The 24793-nt window shown below is 47.6% G+C and overlaps 1 protein-coding gene across 5 annotated transcripts in view; it reads right to left on the bottom strand.

The window, feature by feature from the left end:
* Positions 1-24793, bottom strand: part of arfgef3 (ARFGEF family member 3) — a 650801-nt gene that overhangs the window by 67866 nt on the left and 558142 nt on the right. For all 5 annotated transcript variants that reach the window (XM_059986710.1, XM_059986711.1, XM_059986709.1 and 2 more), the window contains 6 exons: positions 19552-19662; positions 15618-15756; positions 12834-13130; positions 7300-7433; positions 3298-3443; positions 7-186 (listed from right to left, as the gene is read on the bottom strand). In XM_059986710.1, coding sequence (XP_059842693.1) covers positions 7-186; positions 3298-3443; positions 7300-7433; positions 12834-13130; positions 15618-15756; positions 19552-19662 — 1007 coding nt within the window. The remainder of the gene's footprint in view (positions 1-6; positions 187-3297; positions 3444-7299; positions 7434-12833; positions 13131-15617; positions 15757-19551; positions 19663-24793) is intronic.

Consider the following 24793-nt stretch of genomic DNA (forward strand, 5'->3'; position numbering starts at 1 on the left):
GCTTACCTGATCCTGCACATCTTCATCGCACAGCTCTAACTGCATGATGTGCTCAAACGGCCGGAACAGAGCCTCGTTGAAGTGGAAGTGCGGCAGTTCGTTCCAGTCCGCGAGGACTTCTGTCAGGATGTCATGGATGAAGGAGACGGCCTTCTGGGATACGTGCCTCTCCCTGTGGCAGGCAGCCTGAAGCAAAGGGACACCACCTCTGGTGAGCGTACGCAAGGGGGAAAGCAGACTGGTAGAACATTGCCCTTTGGAGTGTATGGGGTGTACAGGGAGGGGTAGCACCTCTAATGAGGGGGCTCGTTGTGTCCACACTCACCTTTGACCCCCACTGGACACTCAGCTCTCACCTGTGGCCCCAAGTAGCCATCTGCATCCAATAGCAGCCACACCCCGATACCCCGCTTCGACAGGTGGGCTAAACCAGGTGAGGGCAGCTGGCGGGCTCATACTCGAAAAGTCAGGGACTCGCCTGTCCGAGCACGAGAAGCTGGACCGGGCGGATGAGGTCAACAGTGAGATCCAACAGCCAGGAAGGCGGTTCTGCAAGGCTTGGCGGAGTCCGAAAGGCATGACAAGGCACCAGAAGGTCACGGCCATCCACTGCACCCAACAAAGTCCCCAGCGCAATGGCTTTTCCACTTCTAAAAACTCTCCCTGACAGGACTCCTGTCACCATAAAATATAATGGACAACCACCATCACAACTTTAATCCAGGCTCTACCACTCTAACAGTCAGTCGTGACAGGTGAATATTCTGGAAGCACTAGCAAACAAGGCATATGGGATGTTGGCGGTACAACAAAACACTTTTACTGCGAGGCAGTATTGACAAACTTCAGCTCACTCAGAACGTTGCTGCTAGACTTTTGACCAAAACCAGGACGAGGGAGCATATCGCTCCCACCCCAGCCACTCTGCACTGGCTTCCTGTATCTCTTAGAACTGATTTGCAAACTCTCCTACTTGTTATTAAAGCTATTGATGATCCGGGACCACAGCACATCACAGCATCCTTTTATAATCCTCTCGAGCTCTCAGCTCCTCTTCTGCTGGTCTCTTAAATTTAAACAATCTCCCTCGAAAGGTAACTGGCAGGTCAGCTTCTTTTGGAACTATGTCCCTGAACTGTGGAATTCAATATCTGAAACTATGAGGGGTACAAACTCAGCTAAATGCCAGCTCAGAACCTATTTATTTAACCCTGCTTTTAACTAACATCAATTTGTCTTTTATTTTAATGTGTACACTTTATCCCATTGCGAAGCACTTTGAGCTAAGGCATCTGCCTGATAAACAGGTGATTACTATTCCTCCCTAGTTACACGCACAGGCCCAGGAGCAAACATCACCAAAAGCCAGTCCATTAATGCTATGCCCAAGAAAGCTCACCAATGCCTCTACTTCCTCAAGAGAAGTTTGACCCGTACCAATTTTTAATGACACACCACAGAAAGCGTCCCATCTCAATACATCGCGGCTCGGTGGGGTGGCTGCTCCATCCGTGACTGCGAGAAACTGCAGAGAGTTGTGGGCACAGCTCAGCTCAGCACAGAAACCAGCCTCCCCTCCGCCGACTCTCTTTGTTTCTCGCTGCCTCGGTAAAGCAGCCAGCAGAATCAAACACCCCCCCCGGCTTTCTCTCTTCTCTCCCCTTTCCCATCAGGCAGCAGTCACAAAGCCTGAAAACACACACCACCACACACAAGCTGCTTCTGCCCAGCTGTAGTAAGACTATTAAATGTTTCCCTAGTACAGTAAGATGGACACTTGATCTCACAATCTACCTCAGTGTGACCTTGCACCTTATCGTTGACCTATGCTACACCTTTTCAGTAGCTTTTACGCTTCATTCGGCATTGTTATTGTTTTCCCTTACTCTAGCTCAGTACACTGTATGAACAGTGTGCACGACAAACTTTTCACTGTACCTTGCCACATGTGACAATAATAATCCAATTCCAACACTCACTGCTTCTCAGGACAACACAGTCCACTTCCAGTACTTGAAAAGTTGTCAATCTGAAACGTAAACCTCCTCAGACGCTGACTGACGTGCTGAGTATTTCCAGTGGTGCAGTATTTGTCGCTACCTGCTGTGACGTAACAGCAGTGTATGTTGAACCTGTTGGACCAAGGCACCAAAACCCAAAGCCCTGCCAAACACCTGACACTCATCCTCCCTGACAATCAACGCCAGCACTCCTCCAGGATATGTGTTTAGCCGTTGCTCTACCCTCGAGGAGGTGTACAGGGGTGAGTCAGATCAGCTGGTTTAGTGGTGTAGAAACAACCTTGCTCTCAACATCAGTAAGATAAAGGAACTGATTGTGGATTTCAGGAATGGAAGTCACGGGAACACAGACCGATACTCATCAAAGGATCATCGAGGCTTCAAAGGCGGCATCCATCCTTAAGGACCTCCATCACCCAGGCCCTAATCTCATTGATATCATCGGTTCAGAAACGGCTCCTTCCCCTCCACCATCACATTTCTGAATCGACAATAAACCCATGAACACTACCTCACTATTTTTGCTCTCTTTCTGCACAATTTAATTTTTAATATGTAGTATATATTTCTTACTGTAATTTATGAATTAACACAGCATGGAAACAGGCTATTCGGCCCATTGTATTCATGCTGACCCCTTTACACCAACCTTACTTCATTCTCATCACATTCCTGTCTGGTCCAACCCTCCCCAGACTCAATCACTAGCAGCAACGTAGACAGGCCAAAACCCCTGTTTTTTTAAAATAATACTTTTCATAAGATTTGTCCTTTCTAACAAACTCACGTGTTTTTCACAGTACGTGGCGGTCCATTGCCACTCACTGGCAGAAAGTGGTATAGGGGCCAAACTACTGTTTTTTCACCTCTCTCGTTTTTCACTGGCTAAGCATCAGCACATCATCCACATGATGTAATTGTTTTAATTATGTAGCCTATTAACTAGTTTATTCTTATCAAAGGAATTCCATTTCTCATCCATAAAAGTGATGGATTTTTCACAGGTGCCATCTTTGCTTCATAATTCCTTTCATTTTCACATCCATTCACCTCCAATATACATATACTGTGATTAATTTATTTATCTTCTATATTATGTATTGCATTGAACTGCTGCCACTAAGATAACAGATTTCACGACACATGCCGTTGATAATAAACCTGATTCTGAATTAATCTGGTGACTCCACGTGTCTTTGGGGAGGTTATGGGTCAGATTACAAATGCCTGCCTTGGGCCAGACACCCATATCCAGCGGAAGAATTTGTGCACGTACCTCTGCCAAGTGGGGGCCCACAACGCCCCAGGTCTTCATCAAGTGCAGGAGGGGACGAGCCCGGCTTCGCACGATCCGCAGCATCACGTCACCCAGCCGGAAGAGGTGCAGGGTGCTGCGGCGGTCTAGCGTGGATCTGGCCTCCCCTGTGGATCAAATGCCCATTAACCAACAGAACGGATCAGACACTACTCTCGGCACAAGGTAATGTTGCAGCTATCTCGGACCCTGGTCAGACCCCACTCAGAGTACTGTGCTCAGTTCTGGTCGCCTCACTACAGGAAGGATACAGAAACCATAGAAAAGTTGCAGAGGAGATTTACAAGGATGTTGCCTGGATTGGGGAGCATGCCTTATGAGAATAGGTTGAGTGAACACAACCTTTTCTCCTTGGAGTGGCGGAGGATGAGAGGTGACTTGATAGAGGTGTACAAGATGATGAGAGGCATCAATCGTGTGAATAATCAGAGGCTTTTTCCCAGGGCTGAAATGGCTAAAACCAGAGGGCACAGTTCTGAGGTGCTAGGAAGTAGGTACAGTCAGGTATAGGTTTGTTTATGCAGAGTGATGAGTGTGTGAAATAGGCTGCCGGCGATGAAGGTGGAGGTGGATACGATAGGGTCTTTTAAGAGACTCTTGGACAGGTACATGGAGCTTAGAAAAATAGAGGGCTATGGGTAACCCTAGGTAATTTCTAAAGTAAGTACATGTTCAGCACAGCATGGTGGGCCGAAGGGCCTGTATTGTGCTGTAGGCTTTCTATGTTTCTAGCATGGATCGTCCCGATTTCAGAGGTTGAATAGATGATGGAGTCCATTATTAAGGATGAGGTTTCAAGAGGCACTTGATAAGGTCAGCCAAAGTCAGCATTGTTTCCTTAAGGGGAAATCTTGCCTGACGAATTTGTTGGAGTTCTTTGAGGAACTAACAGGCAGGATGGACAAAGGAGAGTCAGTGGGTGTAGTTTATTTGGATTTTCAGAAGGTCTTTGACAAGGTGCTGAACATGAGGTTGCTTAACAAAATAAGAGCCCATGTTATTACAGGAAAGGTACTAGCATGGACAGGAGATTGGCTGACTGGCTGGAAGCAGAGTCAGGGTAAAGGTTGACTGGCTGTGACTGGCGTCATGCTGCAGGGGGCAGTGTTGGGACTACTTCTCACATTGTACAGTGTGTCAATGGTACGGATGAAAGAATTAATTGCTTTGTGGCCACGTTTGCAGATAATATGAAGATAAGTGGGAAGGCAGGAAATGCTGAGGAAGCAGGATGTCTGTAGAAGGACTTAGACAGATTGGAGGAATGGGCAAAAAAGTGGCAGGCGGGATATAATGTAGAGAAGTGTATTGTAATGCACTTTGGCCGAAGGAATAAAGGCGTGGACTATTTTGCAGACGGAGTTAAGAGTTCTCATTCAGGATTCCCAAAAGGTTAACTTACAGTTTCGCTTGGTGGAAAGGAAGGGAAGTGCAATGTTAGCAATCATTTCGGTAGGACTAAAATACAAAAGCAAGGATGTAACGTTGAGGCCTTACAAGGCACTGGTCAGACCACACTTGGAGTATTGTGAGCAGTTTTGGGAAAATCACCTGCACAAAGTCTGAAGGTGGAAAAAGCCACTTGGCAGAAGGAATAAAGGAATGGACTACTTTGCAAACAGGTAGAAAATTTTTAAAAAATCAGAGGTATAAAGGGACTTGGGAGTCCTCGAGCAGAATTCCCTAAAGGTTAACTTGTAGGTTGAGTATGTGGTAAGGAAGGCAAATGTATGGTTAGCATTCAATTTGACAGGACCCGAGTACAAAAGCTGAGACTTTCTTTATAATGCACTGGTCAGACTGCAGTCGGAGTATTGTGAGCAACTTTGGGCCCCTTATAGATAGACAGATACTTCATTGATCCCAAAGGAAATTAGTTTCACAGTAGCATTACAAGTGCACAGAAATACAAATATTAGAAGTAAGAAAGAATAAACAAAAGTTACCTTAAAAATAAGATGTACAAGATTTACAAGTCAAAGATTATGAGATTTGCAAGATTTCCAAGTTCACATTGATAAGATGGTAGTGTAAGAATTACCGAGATATTATACAGTATTGGGTGCACATTCACACCAGCCAGATAAGAAGTAATGGTGGTATTGCACAGGGTGTCCGTGACAGCAGGGTGTGGTAAACAGACCTAAACAGAACTCTGGTAAACAGAGGTTAATAACAGTCTGACAGGAGGGGGCATCATCCCCCTGGCCACAGGTTGACTCATTATGGAGTCTGATAGCCGAGGGTAAGAAAGGCCTCATACAGCGCTCTTTGGAGCAGCGCAGTTGTCTCAGTCTGTTACTGAACGGAGGAGCTTTGTCCAGATTTGCCAGGATTTTCCACAAGGTCCTTTGTTCTACCACAGCCTCCAGTGTGTCCAGTTTGACTCCAGCCTTCCTAATCAGAAATTATCTTAAAAACAAAAAGGACGTGCTGGCATTGGAGGGAGTCCAGAGGAGGTTCATGAGAATGATCCTGGGGATGAAAGGGTTAACATAGGAAGAGCACCAGGTGGCTCTGGGCCTGGAGTTTAGAAAATAAGGGGGAATCTGATGCGCCATCAATAACTCTGAGACGTGGGTTAAGGTGGGCTTTCATTGGCTGGAAGAAAGCACAAGCAGCAAGTGACCATCACATAACATCCTGGAGACTGAGGCCGGGGCTGTGTCTCCAATTGCCTTTATACCGGGGTCCGTGGGAGGAGCCACAGGAGCAGTCAGCGGGGGGGGGGGGGGGGGGCATGTCCAGACAGGTATATGTAGTTCACCACAGGATCTCACTGAAATCTATGGGATATTGAAAAGCCCAGACGAAGAGGATGCGGCCAGGATGTTTCCTATAGTGCAGGAGTCTGTGACCAGCGGGCACAGCTTTAGAATTGAGGGATGTCTATCTGGAACTGATATGCAGAAAAATGTCTTTAGCCAGAAGGTGGTGAACCTGTGCAATTAATTGCCACAGACAGTGGAGCAGGTCAGTTCATTGCCTGTATTCAAGGCTCTTGATTATTCAGGATGTCAAAGTTATACAGAGAAGGTGGGAGAATGGGGTTGAGAGGGATATTAAGTCAGCCATAATGGAATGGTGGAGCAGACTCGATGGGCCGAATGGCCCAATTCTGCTCCTAAGTCTAATGGTCTTATGTGAGAGGAAACCTGAGCACCCGTGGGAAAGTCACACGGTCACAGGGAGAAAGTACTGACTCCTTACAGACTACAGCGGGAATTGAACTCTGATCACCAGTGCTATAACCAATGCCAACCATTACACTGCCACGTGTGAGGGAGAATAAGTTACAGGGGTTCAGAGAAACAAGGAGAGTGCGAATTGGGCTGACAGGGACAGATTAACCTGATAGACAGAATGGCATTCCTCTGAGCTACTATAACAATGATGCAGACTGCAGCTAAGCCACATACCATTCTATGTGACTATCACTGCATCAACGTCCCGGAACTCTCTTCCTAAAAGCCACACATCAAGGACCGCAGAGTTTCAAGAAGGCATCTCCTCGCCATGTTCTCTTGGACAATTAGGGATCAAGCAGTTAAACACGGCTGTGTCTGTAAAACCCACACCCACACAATGGATACTGGAAGATGAACCTTACCAAGTAAGTCGGCGAGCTCCTCAGAGACAGGCTAACAGCTGTTACTCTAATTCAGTTTAATGGAAGTGGAATACACTTGGTAATGAATAATTTAGGAACTTGAAAGGGGCTCAGGATGACTTTAGACTTCAGATTCACCATGGGCGTTTTCTCTCATGGTGTCCATTAGAGGCTCATTGACAGGGACGAATGGGATGACCATCCAGTTAGTGGACTCCAAGATGGGGGTCTTTTTCAGATGAACAGGTGCACAATCTTCAGCTCTGCCCAGAGAGCCACCCTACCGTCAGAGAGTGGGGATTAAAGCCAGCTCCTCAGATGCCGGCCAGCTGGAAGAGTTAGGAAGGGCTTACCTGGCATCGCTAGCGAGTAGTCCACGATCTCTGTGGCGGAGTCGAACAGCTGTGCTTGTGACGCCTTCCGCAACTGACTGAGGAATCCGACCAGAGCGGTCAGATTCAGTTTCACCGCAGCATCTTCAAACAACCTGTCGGGTGGGGAGAGTGTGGAGAACGAGGGAGGGATAAAAAATGTAGGAATAAGTTCACTTCAGTTCCCTCTCATTCACAGAAAGATAGACTCTCAATCTCCCAATCTACCTCTCCGCGGTCTTCGTGCTTTATTTATCTACCTGCACTGCGTTCTCTCTGTAACCGCGAGACTATAATCTGCATTCAGCTTTCCCTTCTACCATCTCTATAAAAACGGTAGGGTCAGTGATGAGGAAGGCCAACACCATGTTAACATTAATTTCAAAAAGTCTAGAGTACAAGAGCAAGGATGTGATGCTGAGGCTTTATAAGGCCCTGGTGAGGCCTCACCTTGAGTGTTGTGGACAGTTTTGGGCCCCTCATCTAAGAAAAGATGTGCTGGCATTGGGGAGGGTCCCGAGGAGGTTCACAAGGATGATTTGGGAATGAAAGAGTTATCATACGAGGAACATTTGATGGCTGGGTCTGTAGTCACTGGAATGCAGAAGGATGAGGGGGGATCTCATTGAAATCTTTCGAATGTTGAAAGGCCTAGACCAAGGGTCAGCAGCCCGCGGCTCCGGAGCCGCATGCGCCTCTTTCATCTCTGTGCTGCAGCTCCCCGTAGTTTGTTAGTTTTTGAAATGTAATTCGAAATTTGAAGATTATGGTGATCTTGTACAATCTAAAAACGTTGTGGCGACCCATTTCCTGGCACATCCGAACCAGCTCACAATTAGCCACCATTCTGGCTAAGGGAGATAGCCTACGGGGGTTTGTGAGTACGTGTCTTTTGGAGCATCCGCGCCCACGGGGACGGGTTGAGGGAGGCTTTAAATCAAGGCTGTTTAGTTTGAATAAAGTTACCTTTGACTGCAGTGTCTTTATTTTAGCGCTGCGTGTAGCGCTACACCGCTACAACGTGTTTTTTATCGCTATTAATATACATCACCACTGCCAATGCCTGACACCCGCCAGTGCGCGCTTTCTTTTAATCCTTTGATCCAAGGTAGGCTAACTATGGAGTAACCTTCAACCCAACGTCTTTTTTTCGGAGTTCAAAATGTTTTTGTTGCATGCAGAAATGTAATTTCGTTTTCTCTGCAGGAGTTCATCAATTTCATAAATGCAACACATTATAGTTTGTTTATACATAGCATAAAGGCAAAAAAAAACCGTTGTATGCAGTGTTATTTCATTTTAAATGTCAAACGGGTTTTGTGGCTCCCAGTGTTTTCTTTTCTGTGGGAAATGGGTCCATATTGGCTCTTTCAGTGGTAAACGTTGCCGACCCCTGGCCTAGACAGAGTAGATGTGGAAAGGATGTTTTCCATGGTGGGGGAGTCTAGGACAAGAGGGCACAGCGTCAGGATAGAGGGGCCTCCATGTAAAATGAGAGAAATTTCTTTAACTAAATTTAAGGAGGCCAGGTCGTTGGGTGTATTTAAGGCAAAACTTGATAGGTTTTTGATAGGAAATGGCATCAAGGGTTATGGGAGAAGTCCGGGGAGGGGGGCTGAGGAGGGGAAAGAGGATCAGCCGTGATTGAATGGCGGAGCTGACTCAATGGACCAAATGGTCTATTTCTGCTCCTATGTCTTATGGTCTTAAGAGAAACTTGGATATGTATATAGCTGGGAGAGGCAAGGAGGACTACTGCCCAGGTGCAGCTTTAGGGAGAGCAGTAGTTGTGGGCCGAAGGGCCTGTTTCTGTTCTGTACTGCTCTATTGCTCTTTCTGTGACCAGGTACTTATGTACTACATGATCTGTTTGGGAAACACACAGATAGAAGCATTTCACTGCCCCTTGATACATGTGACAGTTGTAAACCAGTAGTAATCACGGGTATTTCCAAGTGAATTAGGGTTAGGGTTAAGTTTGCCTAAGCTGCATTTACTGGCGATTCTCTCTGCCAGATTTTAGTTTGGAGTTGTCTTGAGTCTGTGATCAAATCTCTCTTTACTCTGACCAGATCAGTAACTCTCTTCCACCAAAAAGTCAAGGCGTCATACCGTCGTACCGCCAAAGACCCTCTGATTTCCGACTGGCTCCTCATGTGGCAATCTTGCCCCTCCAGAACCCGAACTGACTCTATCCAACCTGAGCCTAAGATCTGTAATTCTCTCTGGAGCTGTTCCAACCCAGGCACATTTGCAGAAGAGTGCTGAGAGCTTGCTGTGCTAGGTATATATATACCCTGGGGACAGAGGAGGAAAATCTTTCTGACATGTTGTGCTTAGCACAACACTTTACAGTACCAGTGATTGGGGTTCAATTGCCACTGCTGTCTGTAGAGAGTTTGTACGGTGACTGTGTGGGTGAGAGAGCTAGCGAACCAGGCTGGCCATGGGATACCACAGGCTCCCGCAGACGTAGGGTGGAGAACGTTCTGACTTGTCTGGTGTGGAGACTCCCGTGCACAGGATCACAAGACGGTGCAGAGGGTTACCAGCTCCATCACACAACAAAAAGGCAACATCTATCACTGAGGTCTCTCTTCTCATTTCACCCATCAGGGAGAAGGTATAGGAGCTTGAAGACCCACACTCAAATGACTTAGGAACAGCTTCTTCTCCTCCATCAAAAGATTTCTGAATGGTCCATGAACCCATGAACCCTACTAGCTATTCCACTTTTACAACATAGGTTTATTTGTGTAAATTATATAATTTGTATGCCCTGCACTGCAACCATTAAACAAAGAATGTAAAACGACAGTCATAACAAACCTGATTCTGAAATCCGTCATGGATAGATGCTCCCACAACATTCCCAAAAGTCCTGAAGAAAGGTCTCGGCCCTGAATGTCGACTCTTGACTCATTTCCATAGATGCTGCCTGACCTGTTGAGTTCTTCCAGTGTTATGTGTGTGGCTACTCTCCAGTTCTGCTTTTTCTTTCTCTCCCTCTCCCATGCCCGTCCAAAGCCCCCCTCAGTCTGCACCAACCACACAGACTGGATCTTTCACACTCTCAGTGTGACAAAACCTTCTCACCTTCCATGCGTCCCTCCTTTCACCCAAAACTTTACATATTTTTCACAAAATAGAAAGAGAAAATACTGGGAACACTCAGCAGGCCAGCAGCAAACAGAGTTAGTGTTGCATGTCCAAGAACCTCATTAGAACTATCTAACACAGGTTCCTCAGTCTGTATTGTTAACATTCTCGACAGATTCACCCTGATCTGCTGGGCAATTCTAATGTTTCCCATCTTCATTACACGTCTGGTGCATGCCCTTTCATCTGGTACATGATCATCCATCTCTTCTCAAATTCCCTGCCCAAGGAGAACAACCCCAAGGTCTCCTGGAGCCGCATGGTAGCACCACGTTGGCACAACACTTTTCAGAAGGTAGCTGTAAGACTGCGGTTCGATCCCTGCTTCTGCCTGTACACTCTCCATGTTACCTCCTCAGGGTGTTCCAGTTCCCTTCCACATTCCAGAGAAGTACGGGCAAGGGGTAGTGAGTTGTGGGCATGCTGTGTTGGCACCAGAAATGTGGTGGCTGACTGGTCTGGTGTGGGAACACCAAGGCCTTTGAGTGGAAAATCCTAATAAAGGTATAAGTTTTGGCCCAGTACATCACAAGTAAAACCCTCTCAACCATTGAGCACAGCTACATGAAACGCTAAAAGTAGCATCCATCATCAAAGATCCTCACCACCCAGGCCAGGCTCTTTTCTTTCTGCTGCCATCAGGTAGAAAGTACAAGAGCCTCAGGACTCGCATCAGCAGGTTCGAGAACAGTTACTACCCCTCAACCATCAGGCTCTTGAACAAAAGGGGATAACTGTACTCATTTAAGAATTCTTTTAACTTGTTATTTCATGCTCATTATTTATTGCTATCGATTATCTGCATTTGTCCAGCTTGCTTACAGTTTTCAGTTCCTGATGTTTACAATTTACAGTTACTGTCCTGACAAAGGGGCTCGGCCCAAAACGTCGACAGTACCTCTTCCTATAGAAGCTGCCTGGCCTGCTGTGTTCCACCAGCATTTTGTGGGTGTGTTGCTTGAATTTCCAGCATCTGCAGATTTCCTCGTGTTTGCCTTCTACAAATTTGCTAAGTATGCCCGCAGGAAAATAATCTCAGGGTTGTATATGGTGGCATATATGTACTTTGATAATAACATTACTTTGAACTTTTAACACAATTATCGCTGATTTGATTTGACACAAACGACACATTTGGTCCAATGTACAGGTGACAAATAAAGCTAACCTTTAAATCTTTCTTGTCTTTCCCATTCTGAAGCTGGAGGTGAAATCCCTTCTTTCTGGAACCCACAAATAATTCTGAGACACAAGAGGTTCTGCAGACACTGGAAATCCAAAGCAACGCACGCAAAATGCTGAAGAAATTCAGCACGTCATGCAACATCTATGAACGGTCAACATTTCGGACCAAGACCTGATGAAGGATCTCAACCTGAAATGCCAACTGTCCATTTCTTTCCACAGATGCTGCCTGACCTGCTGACTTCTTCCAGCATTTTGTGTCTGAAATGAACCTTGCTCATGGCCCCATCCTCCCTTGGCCAACCAGTGGCTCTCAGGACACCTGGATGCACCTTAAAACATCCCACATTGGACCCCTACTCCTTCTGTAGCTTTTTAAAAATCAACATTTGTCTATGAAACACAGGAATCTGGCCTGCCGAGCCTGCTCCGCCATTCAGTAAGAATGGTTGTGGACGCAGCTCCACCGATCTGCTTTTCCCCTACTATGGAAGAATTCATCCAACTGGATATCCAGTGTATTTAATGACGAAGCTTTTATTGTTTCCCTGGGCAGAGAATTCAACAGATTCACTACTCTCTGGGAAAAACAGTTCCTCCTCACCTCCGTCCTAAATCTACTCCAAACCCTTGGGACTATGTCCTCTAGATCCAAGGATGTAATAATTGCAAGCTGCTGTAAATTCCTAGGGTCCACAGGTCCCACATTGATCCTGTCAGTTACACTACAGCACATCAGATCGAAGAACAGATCCACTCAGGTTCCCACACTGAAGTCACAAGACCGTAAGATATAGGAGCAAAATTAGACTATTCAGCCCATTGAGTCTGCTCCACCATTCCATCATGGCTGGTTTGTTATCCCTCTCAACCCCATTCCCCAGCCTTTTCCCCGTACCTTTGACCCCCTTACTCCGCTTTAAATACACCCACAACATTGCCTCCACAGCCGTCTGCACCAATTCATCCACAAATTGGCCTCCCTCTGGCTCAAGGAATTCCTCATCATCTCCTTTCTAGATGGGCATCCCTCTAAGCTGAGGCTGTGTCCTCTGGTCCTAGACTCCCCTACTATAGGAAACATCTCTACTTCTACTCTGTCTGGACCTTTTGATATTCAATATTAAGATCCCCCCTCATTCAAAGCCGGCCGATGTTGAACCCTTGCTTACCTGTCGGCCATGGTAGAGAGTGTGCAGACCACCTTGGCGGCCTGACTCCCAGTCAGCACACCTCCCCCGCGGCTGTCGAACGCCTTCCCCTTGTGGCTCTCTTTGATGAGCTCCTGGATGGTGAAGGGCTGGATGACGGGTTTGCTGATGCCGGTATCCAGCTCGAGGCCGGGGTCCCTGGCGGAGTAGTGTGCTGTGTCTGGCGATGCCTGCTGGGCCTGTGTGATGGCGATGGGAGGCTGGGAGCCTCCATCACTGAAGTGGCTGTGCTCCAACGTGCTGACGTATTCGCATACCCTGAGGAGTCAGAATCAGCTTCATTATCACTGACACATATCGTTATGCTTGTAGCTATGCAGCTGCAGTAAGACATTTTAAAAGCACTATAAGGTACAATAACAAACATAAAGAAAATCAGCGGTGCAAAAAGAGAGTAAAATAGTGAGGTTTTCTCCGTGTGCATCTTCAGGCCCCCATTCCTTCTCCCTGATTCTAATAATGAGATGAGGGTCCTTAATGAAACATCCTCTCTTCATGAGACATTGTCTTCTGAAGATATCCTCAATGTTGAGAAGGGTTGTGCCTCCATGATGGAGCTGGTTGAGTCTACAACTCTCCTGCGGCTTTTACGCAGCCGTCCCTCCATACCAGACATCGGTATGACCAGTTAGTTGGCTCCCCAAAATACATCTGTCGAAATTTGAAGAGTCTTTGGTGACGTACCAGACTTTCTGAATGAACTATAGCCGCTGGCATGTTGTGTTACGTCCGTGGCCCCCTCCTTTTTGAGAATCGCAAGATCACTATTAAGTCAGGTCAGGAGACCCAGGAAATGAGAGAAAGACATGCAGAATCCACAAGGTGTTTGGAATGTGTCCTGGCCTCCAAAAGGCAGAACCATTGATAACATCTATTGTCTCTTGGAGACGGAATTGTGTATTGAATACTGTATGATGCATCGAAGCCCCCAGGCAATGAACCGAGGGGGGGAGTTGGTGGAGGGATTGCATCATCCCAACCTGATTGACATCTGAGACCCTGTGAGTCAGGACAAAAGAGGGTCTGGGGAACAGCCCCTTCAGACGCACCAGAAGAAACGCTAGAACACCTGTAACAGCGTAACAGTGAAAGCCGGTGGAAAAGCCCACGTGCGTCCTTTTCCATTTGCCTCGGAATTGGTGGGCCTTTACCACGGAAGCACGGCTCTAGCTAACCACAAAGGGGAAATCAGCCCCCAACGACTCGCGAAAGATTGACATCATAAAAGGAATGGGCAAGTTAAACCTCCGTCTTTCTCTCCAACCAAAAAGCTGCAGCTTGAATGAACTTGAGTGACTTTTTTATTTCCATCGGACAATACATTATCCCCTAGACAATGACAGAGCTATTTCTTATTGATTATTATTATACCCGCGCTTTTAGATTTAGTATTGACGACGTATATTATCTGTGTGTTTGCATTGATATTATTTTTGTGTATTTTTATCAATAAATACTGTTAAAAATAGTACCATCAGACTTCAACAGACCTCTCTATCCTTACTGGTAAGTGACCCAGTTACGGGGTATGTAACAGTTGTAATTGCCCAGGATGGATCTTCAGAGAAACTGACAGGACCAGTTATAAGCTGCCCTGCCGCACATTCCATGTTAATACACTCCACCCCACGACTCTCACGTCTTCACAAATGCAGTCAGGCACAATAGGGGATAGGTGTAGACATGAAGGACAGCTGATGATGGAATCTGGAACAAAGACCAACCTTGCGGGTTGAGCAGCATCTGCTGAGGGGTGGCAGAGAAGGAATGGCTGGCATTGTAAGTTAGAAAAGGGAATGGAGAATGGAGGACTAACTGGTACAAAGGGCTAACTAGTGTTGCCCTGGGGGTGGGGGGGGGGTCTCAACTCATTTAATCACTCTAATCTGAAAATAATGTTATTTATTCCAATAATTCATAATTGCTTTCTATGTTACAGTCAGTTTTTAAACCTACACTAACACACATTGACCAATACTTTGGCATCTAGTTTAAGCACTGACTTGTTCCGTTGCACCTTGTCAAATGCCTTTTAGAGATCTCAATACATTACATTTACCAGTTCCTCTCTATCTCCTCCCCCTGTCACATGCTCAAATAATTTGAGCAAATCTGTCAAACACGTTTTACTTCTCATAAAAGCACAGTGACTCGGTTTGACCTCGTCCTTCCAATCAGTGTGTCGGGAGCAGGGAAGGGGTTTGCTGAGGGAAGGCAGTGGAAACCTCAGTCTGGAATAACCACATGCTCTAAGTCCTACCTGATTTTATGCTTCCCAAAGTCTGTCTAACCCCATCCCTCTCTGACTACTCACCTTGTCTTCAGGACCTCAGTTACAGGGAGAGATTGAATAGGCTAGGACTTTATTCCCGGGGGTACGGGAGAATGAAGGGAGATCTTACGGAGGTATTATGAGTGATATAGATAGGCTGAACGCATAAAGGATTTCCCCCCTCAGGTTGGCCGAGACTGGAACTAGAGGTCATAGCTTTAGGGTGTAAGGTGAACTATTTAAGGGGCACCTGAGGGGGGAACGTCTTCACTTAAAGGGTGGTGAAGGCATGGAATGAGCCCCCTGCAGAATGGCAGATGCAACATATAAAAAAGTTTGGATAGGTGTGTGTGCAAGAGAGGTATAGAGCTGCAGGTAGATGGGACTAGGTCAGCACAGATTAGGTGGGCTGAAGGGCCTGTTTCTGTGCTCTATGACTCTATGATTCCCGTGGCAGAACGTCTGTGACCTACCTGAAGATGTGTTGCCAGCAGTCTACGTTGTGGCTGCCCATCTCCAGGCCCACGGTGAGGATGGCGTCCATGCACAACACATGTGCTGTATGTAACTCGACTCCGTGGGGACGCCCGATCTGCTCCATTCTTTGTTTCACTGCAGGGACACAAAGAAAAATCACACACAGGACACAGGAGGCCCTCAGGGAGTTAGACCACTCTAGTCGAGTGGATCCTGGATCCACAGGCCCTGGACGTTAAGAAGGATTCCCTTAACGGGGAATGCATGTGCTTGACTTCATTTAACATGGGCAGGCTGATGCATGGCGGCCATTGTACTGCCCTTGACAGATCAGAGTCAGGGTCCAGTGGCATGAAACTTACAATAAAAATAATAATAAATAAGCAATAAAATCAAGAATATGAGATGAAGAGTTCCAGCAAGGGAGTCCATCATCTGTGGGAACATTTCAGTGACGTGTTCTGGTGCTGAGTGAAGAACCGATGAAATGGGGTCTGCTCTGGAACTCTTGTGCCGGTAGGCTTATTGGAATGGATTCAAGTCGCTTCTCAGGCAGAACTTGGCATGTTTCATCACCAACGTCTCAAAACACTTCATCACCTTGGATGTCAGTGCCACTGGACGATAGTCACTGAGGCAGGTTAACACGTTCTTGTTGGGCAGGTGGGTGCCTCAGACTGCTGAAATGGGAGGTTAAAGATCTCAGAGATAAGCACAGGTCTTTAGTACTTGGCCAGGTTCCCCTGCTGATTGGTCGGGGGTCTATGACTAGGGAGCCAGGCCTTGCAGGGATCGAGTTAGGTGCACCTCAATACAAGTTCACAAGCAGAGAACAATACTAGGCCAATTGTTAATTTAAAACATGGAGTGGTGTATATTTGTTAAGAAAGGAATTAAGGAATAAAAGTAAATATGGAGCATGCCTTTGACTGCTTGAACCTCCGTGAATGGCAGAGCAGGCTCAAGGAGTTAATTATAAACACAGGAGATTCTGTGGATTCTGGAAATCCAGAGTAACACAAACAAAATGCTGGAGGACCCAGCAGGCCGGGCAGCTTCTATGAAGAGGAGTATACCATCAATTAAACTGATCACGAAAATCACCACCCTCATCAACTCTGGAGATCTTCTGTCTCCTGTCACCAACCTTTCCCTTGTTTCCACCTCCTATCCAAGACCCACAATCTTGACGTCTCTCTTTTTCCATTCCCCATTCTGGCTCCCCTCTTACCTCTTCTCTTCTCACCTGCCATCACCTCTCCTATCAAGTTCCTTCTTCTTCAGTCCTTTACCTCTTCCACCTATCACCTCCCAGCTTATTACTTCATTTCCACCCCCCCCACATATCACCTCACCTGCCGGCTATATTCCTCCCCTTCCCCCCACCACCTTATTCTGGCTTTTAACCCCTTCCTTTCCCAACCTGATGAAGGATTTCAACCTGAAACATTGACTGTTTATTGCTCTCCGCAGATGCTGCCTAACCTGGTGAGTTCTTCCACCTTTTCAAGCAACAGATGCAAAATGCTGGACGAACTCAGCAGGCCAGGCAGCATCTATGGAAAAGAATACAGTCGTCATTTCTGGGCAAAGCCCTTCGGCAGGACTGGAGAAAAAAAAGCTGAGGAGTAGATTTAAAAGGTGGGGCAAGGGGAGGGAGGAACACAAGGTGATAGGTGAAACCTGGAGGGGGAGGTGTTATGAATGTACCACAGCTCTGAGGGGCCGAAGGGTGCGGGGTAGCCCCCTCCTTTGTGAGAATCGCAAGATCACTATTAATTTGGGTCAGGAGACCCAGAAAATGAGAGAGAGACGTGTTGGATGTCACGTTTCTCCCCCCCCCCCCCCCCCCGTAGCGATGTAAAGCTACGGGACATGGCCATTGTCTCCGGAAGACCGTTGTGTATTGAATACTGTACTAGTCACTGAAGCCCCTCAGGGGATGACCAGAGTGGGCTGGTTGAGGGATTGTATCATCCCAACCTGATTGACATCTGAGACCCCGTGAGGAAGTATTAAAGAGGGTCTGGGGGAACAACCCGTTCAGACGCACCAGAAGAATCGCTAGCAATCCCGTAATAGCGGGAAGCCATTTGAAGGAAGCCACGTGCGTTCGGTTCCCTTGCCTGGGGGCTGGTGGCTGGTACCACGGAAAATGACTTGGAACTAACAACGGGGAACCAACTCCCCCGACGCAACGGATTGGCCTCATAAAGACCCGGGCAAGTTTAAAACTGTCTCTCTTAAACCCAAAGAGCTGCAGCTTGAAAGGACAATGACTTTTATCTTTCCATCGGACAATACAATATCCCCTAGACAAACGATAGAGCTATTGCTTAATTGATGATTATTATTATACTTGCGTTTTTAGATTGAGTATTGACGACGTATATTATCTGAATGTCAGTATTGATCTTATTTTTGTGCCCCTTTATAAATAAAGACTTTTAAAAATAGCACCATCAGACTTCAACGGGCCTCTCTATCTTTGCTGGTGAGTGACCCAGTTACGGGGTTCGTAACAGAGGGATGAAGTAAAGAGCTGGGAAGTTGATTGGTGAGAGAGGGGAAAGGGGTTGGGAAATGAAGGGGGGCATTACTGGAAGTTTGAGAAATCAATGTTCATGCCATCGGGTTGGAGGTTACCCAAACGGAATACAAGGTATTGCTCCTTCAACCTGAGTGTGGCCTCATCACGACAGTGGAGGAGGCCATGGACAGGTGTATCGGAATGGGGATGGGACGTGGAATTAAAATGGGTGGCCACTGGGAGATCCTGCTTGTTCTGGCAGACGGAGCGCAGATGCTCGAGGGAGCGGTCTCCCAATAAACATCGGGTCTCACCGATATACAGGAGGCCACACCAGGAGCACCGAACACAGCAAGTGACCCCAACAGACTCACAGGTGACGTGTCGCCTCACCTGGAAGGATTCTTTCGGGCCCTGGATGGTAGTGAGGGAGGAGGTGTAGGGGCAGGTGTAGAACTTGTTCCGCTTGCAAGGATAGGTGCCAGGAGGGAGATCAGTGGGGAGGGACAAATGGATAAAGGAGTCATTTAGGGAGCAATCCCTGTGGAAAGCAGAAAGAGGGGTGAAGGGGAGAGATGTGCTTGGTGGTGGGATCCCATTGGAGGTGGGGGAAGTTACAGATAATTGTGTGCTGGACAAGAAGGTTTGTTGGCTGGTAGGTGAGGACAAGAGGAACCCTATCCCTGATAGGGTGGTGGGAGGATGGAGTGAGGGCAGGCATGCGTGAAATAGAAGAGATGAAGTTGAGGGCAGTGTTGATGGAGGAGGAAGGGAAGCCCCTTTCTTTGAAAAAAGAGAACATTTCCTTTGTTTTAGAATGAAAAGCCTCATCCTGAGAGCAGACGCGGCGGAGACGAAGGTATTGAGAAAAAGGGATGGCGTTTTCACAAGTAGTAGGTTGGGACAAGGTGTAGTCCAGGTAGCTGTGTGAGTTCATGGGTTTATAATAAACTGTCTCCAGAGATAGAGGCAGTGAGATTGAGAAAAGGAAGGGGGGGGGGGGGTCAGAAATGGACCAGGTGAACTTGAGGGCAGGGGGCAAGTTGGAGGCAAAGTGGCTGAGGTCGATGAGTTTAGCACGGGTCAGGAAGCAGCACCGTTCTGCCTGTGTTACTCGGGAACTAAATGGCCTGTTCCATATCATCACATGCACGGCGATACAGCGAAAGGCTTGACGTGCACCGCATCCGGGCGGACGACTCTGAACGTCAGGATGTCGAGGCAGTCTGAAGTAAAAGCAGTGAAGGGATGCAGAGTGCAGTTACAGAGACGATCCAGAGCAGGCATACAGATAAAGTGGGTGGTCCATGACGAGGCAGATCGGGAAATCTACACACAACATTTCCCACTGAAGGTTGCAGGGACGTCCCCGACCCCAGTACTGCACGAGTTCACAGTACCTTGTGCTATAGGGTCCGTGGTCTCAGGGGCTTCCTTGTCCTCCTTCTCATCCTGAACACATGATGCCGCGGACATCTGCGCCAGGGCTGAAGCACAATTGGCAGCCACGCCTGGAAAAAGAAGCTAATTAGTAGTACAACTGAAATTAGATCCAGAATGCAACCAGAAGTGCCTGGGGTGATTTCTTTGAAGTGTTTACATGCAAGTTTGAGTCTGTGTAGGACTGCGTGTGCACCCACCTGCGTTTCACAAGTGTGTGTCTGTGTAGGAGTGTATGGATCCACCCGTGTTTCACAAGTGTGTGTCTGTGTAGGAGTGTGTGGATCTACCCGTGTTTCACAAGTGTGAGTCTGTGTAGGAGTGTGTGAATCTACCCGTGTTTCACAAGTGAGAGTCTGTGTAGGACTGTGTGGATCCACCCGTGTTTCACAAGTGAGAGTCTGTGTAGGAGTGTGTGGATCCACCCGTGTTTCACAAGTGTGAGTCTGTGTAGGAGTGTGTGGATTCACCCGTGTTTCACAAGTGTGAGTCTGTGTAGGAGTGTGTGAATCTACCCGTGTTTCACAAGTGAGAGTCTGTGTAGGACTGTGTGGATCCACCCGTGTTTCACAAGTGAGAGTCTGTGTAGGAGTGTGTGGATCCACCCGTGTTTCACAAGTGTGAGTCTGTGTAGGAGTGTGTGGATTCACCCGTGTTTCACAAGTGTGAGTCTGTGTAGGAGTGTGTGGATCTACCCGTGTTTCACAAGTGTGAGTCTGAGCAGGAGTGTGTGGATCCACCCGTGTTTCCCAAGTGTGAGACTGTGTAGGAGTGTGTGGATCCACCCGTGTTTCACAAGTGAGAGTCTGTGTAGGAGTGTGTGGATTCACCCGTGTTTCACAAGTGTGAGTCTGTGTAGGAGTGTGTGGATCTACCTGTGTTTCACAAGTGAGTGTCTGTGTTGGAGTGTGTGGATCCACCTGTGTTTCACAAGTGTGAGTCTGTGTAGGAGTGTGTGAATCTACCCGTGTTTCACAAGTGAGAGTCTGTGTAGGAGTGTGTGGATCCACCCGTGTTTCACAAGTGAGAGTCTGTGTAGGAGTGTGTGGATCTAGCCGTGTTTCACAAGTGTGAGTCTGTGTAGGAGTGTGTGGATCCACCTGTGTTTCACAAGTGTGTGTCTGTGTAGGTGTGGTTCTACCCGTGTTTCACAAGTGAGAGTCTGTGTAGGTGTGGATCTACCCGTGTTTCACAAGTGAGAGTCTGTGTAGGACTGCGTGTGACCCACCCGTGTTTCACAAGTGAGAGTCTGTGTAGGAGTGTGTGAATCTACCCGTGTTTCACAAGTGAGAGTCTGTGTAGGAGTGTGTGGATCTACCTGTGTTTCACAAGTGTGAGTCTGTGTAGGTGTGGTTCCACCCGTGTTTCACAAGTGAGAGTCTGTGTAGGTGTGGATCTACCCGTGTTTCACAAGTGAGAGTCTGTGTAGGACTGCGTGTGACCCACCCGTGTTTCACAAGTGAGAGTCTGTGTAGGAGTGTGTGAATCTACCCGTGTTTCACAAGTGAGAGTCTGTGTAGGAGTGTGTGGATCTACCTGTGTTTCACAAGTGTGAGTCTGTGTAGGTGTGGTTCCACCCGTGTTTCACAAGTGAGATTCTGTGTAGGAGTGTGTGGATCTACCCGTGTTTCACAAGTGAGAGTCTATGTAGGAGTGTGTGGATCTGCCCATGTTTCACAAGTGAGAGTCTGTGTAGGAGTGTGTGGATCTGCCCGTGTTTCACAAGTGAGAGTCTGTGTAGGAGTGTGTGGATCTACCCGTGTTTCACAAGTGAGAGTCTGTGTAGGAGTGTGTGGTTCTACCCGTGTTTCACAAGTGAGAGTCTGTGTAGGAGTGTGTGGTTCTACCCGTGTTTCACAAGTGTGAGTCTGTGTAGGAGTGTGTGGATCTACCCGTGTTTCACAAGTGAGAGTCTGTGTAGGAGTGTGTGGTTCTACCCGTATTTCACAAGTTAGAGTCTGTGTAGGAGTGTGTGGATCTACCCGTGTTTCACAAGTGTGAGTCTGTGTAGGAGTGTGTGGATCAACCCGTGTTTCACAAGTGTGAGTCTGCGTAGGAGTGTGTGGATCTACCCGTGTTTCACAAGTGTGAGTCTGAGCAGGAGTGTGTGGATCCACCCGTGTTTCACAAGTGTGAGACTGTGTAGGAGTGTGTGGATCCACCCGTGTTTCACAAGTGAGAGTCTGTGTAGGAGTGTGTGGATCCACCCGTGTTTCACAAGTGTGAGTCTGTGTAGGAGTGTGTGGATTCACCCGTGTTTCACAAGTGTGAGTCTGTGTAGGAGTGTGTGGATCTACCCGTGTTTCACAAGTGTGAGTCTGAGCAGGAGTGTGTGGATCCACCCGTGTTTCACAAGTGTGAGACTGTGTAGGAGTGTGTGGATCCACCCGTGTTTCACAAGTGAGAGTCTGTGTAGGAGTGTGTGGATTCACCCGTGTTTCACAAGTGTGAGTCTGTGTAGGAGTGTGTGGATCTACCTGTGTTTCACAAGTGAGTGTCTGTGTTGGAGTGTGTGGATCCACCTGTGTTTCACAAGTGTGAGTCTGTGTAGGAGTGTGTGAATCTACCCGTGTTTCACAAGTGAGAGTCTGTGTAGGAGTGTGTGGATCCACCCGTGTTTCACAAGTGAGAGTCTGTGTAGGAGTGTGTGGATCTAGCCGTGTTTCACAAGTGTGAGTCTGTGTAGGAGTGTGTGGATCCACCTGTGTTTCACAAGTGTGTGTCTGTGTAGGTGTGGTTCTACCCGTGTTTCACAAGAGAGAGTCTGTGTAGGTGTGGATCTACCCGTGTTTCACAAGTGAGAGTCTGTGTAGGACTGCGTGTGACCCACCCGTGTTTCACAAGTGAGAGTCTGTGTAGGAGTGTGTGAATCTACCCGTGTTTCACAAGTGAGAGTCTGTGTAGGAGTGTGTGGATCTACCTGTGTTTCACAAGTGTGAGTCTGTGTAGGTGTGGTTCCACCCGTGTTTCACAAGTGAGAGACTGTGTAGGAGTGTGTGGATCTACCCGTGTTTCACAAGTGAGAGTCTATGTAGGAGTGTGTGGATCTGCCCATGTTTCACAAGTGAGAGTCTGTGTAGGAGTGTGTGGATCTGCCCGTGTTTCACAAGTGAGAGTCTGTGTAGGAGTGTGTGGATCTACCCGTGTTTCACAAGTGAGAGTCTGTGTAGGAGTGTGTGGTTCTACCCGTGTTTCACAAGTGAGAGTCTGTGTAGGAGTGTGTGGATCCACCCGTGTTTCACAAGTGTGTGTGTGTGTAGGTGTGGATCTACCCGTGTTTCACAAGTGTGTGTCTGTTTAGGACTGCGTGTGCACCCACCTGTGTTTCACAAGTGAGAGTCTGTGTAGGAGAGTGTGGATCTACCCGTGTTTCACAAGTGAGAGTCTGTGTAGGAGTGTGTGGATCTACCTGTGTTTCATAAGTGTGAGTCTGTATAGGAGTGTGTGGATCCACCCTTGTTTCACAAGTGTGTGTCTGTTTAGGACTGCGTGTGCACCCACCAGTGTTTCACAAGTGAGAGTCTGTGTAGGAGAGTGTGGATCTACCCGTGTTTCACAAGTGAGAGTCTGTGTAGGAGTGTGTGGATCTACCCGTGTTTCTCAAGTGTGTGTCTGTGTAGGACTGCGTGTGCACCCACCTGTGTTTCACAAGTGAGAGTCTGTGTAGGAGTGTGTGGATCCACCCGTGTTTCACAAGTGTGAGTCTGTGTAGGAGTCTGTGGATCTACCCGTGTTTCACAAGTGAGAATCTGAGTAGGAGTGTGTGGATCTACCCGTGTTTCACAAGTGTGAGTCTGTGTAGGAGTGTGTGAATCTACCCGTGTTTCACAAGTGAGAGTCTGTGTAGAAGTGTGTGGATCCACCCGTGTTTCACAAGTGAGAGTCTGTGTAGGAGTGTGTGGATCTACCCGTGTTTCACAAGTCTGAGTCTGTGTAGGTGTGTGTGGATCTACCTGTGTTTCACAAGTGAGAGTCTGTGTAGGAGTGTGTGGATGCACCCATGTTTCACAAGTGAGAGTCTGTGTAGGAGTGTGTGGATCTACCCGTGTTTCACAAGTGTGAGTCTGTGTAGGAGTGTGTGGATCTACCCGTGTTTCACAAGTGTAAGTCTGTGTAGGAGTGTGTGGATCCACCTGTGTTTCACAAGTGTGTGTCTGTGTAGGTGTGGATCTACCCGTGTTTCACAAGTGTGAGTCTGTGTAGGAGTGTGTGGATCCACCCGTGTTTCACAAGTGTGTGCCTGTTTAGGACTGCGTGTGCACCCACCTGTGTTTCACAAGTGAGAGTCTGTGTAGGAGAGTGTGGATCTACCCGTGTTTCACAAGTGAGAGTCTGTGTAGGAGTGTGTGGATCTACCCGTGTTTCTCAAGTGTGTGTCTGTGTAGGACTGCGTGTGCACCCACCTGTGTTTCACAAGTGAGAGTCTGTGTAGGAGTGTGTGGATCCACCCGTGTTTCACAAGTGAGAGTCTGTGTAGGAATGTGTGGATCCACCCGTGTTTCACAAGTGTGAGTCTGTGTAGGAGTGTGTGGATCTACCCGTGTTTCACAAGTGTGAGTCTGTGTAGCAGTGTGTGGATCTACCCGTGTTTCACAAGTCTGAGTCTGTGTAGGAGTGTGTGGATGCACCCATGTTTCACAAGTGAGAGTCTGTGTAGGAGTGTGTGGATCTACCCGTGTTTCACAAGTGAGAGTCTGTGTAGGAGTGTGTGGATCTACCTGTGTTTCACAAGTGTGAGTCTGTGTAGGAGTGTGTGGATCTACCCGTGTTTCACAAGTGAGAGTCTGTGTAGGAGTGTGTGGATCTACCTGTGTTTCACAAGTGTGAGTCTGTGTAGGAGTGTGTGGATCCACCCGTGTTTCACAAGTAAGAGTCTGTGTAGGAGTGTGTGGATCCACCCGTGTTTCACAAGTGAGAGTCTGTGTAGGAGTGTGTGGATCTACCTGTGTTTCACAAGAGTGAGTCTGTGTAGGAGTGTGTGGATCCACCCGTGTTTCACAAGTGTGAGTCTGTGTAGGAGTGTGTGGATTCACCCGTGTTTCACAAGTGTGAGTCTGTGTAGGAGTGTGTGGATCTACCCGTGTTTCACAAGTGAGAGTCTGTGTAGGAGTGTGTGGTTCTACCCGTGTTTCACAAGTTAGAGTCTGTGTAGGAGTGTGTGGATCTACCCGTGTTTCACAAGTGTGAGTCTGTGTAGGAGTG

This window comes from Hypanus sabinus, chromosome 12 (assembly GCF_030144855.1).
Source record: "Hypanus sabinus isolate sHypSab1 chromosome 12, sHypSab1.hap1, whole genome shotgun sequence".
In the NCBI taxonomy this organism is placed as follows: domain Eukaryota; kingdom Metazoa; phylum Chordata; class Chondrichthyes; order Myliobatiformes; family Dasyatidae; genus Hypanus; species Hypanus sabinus.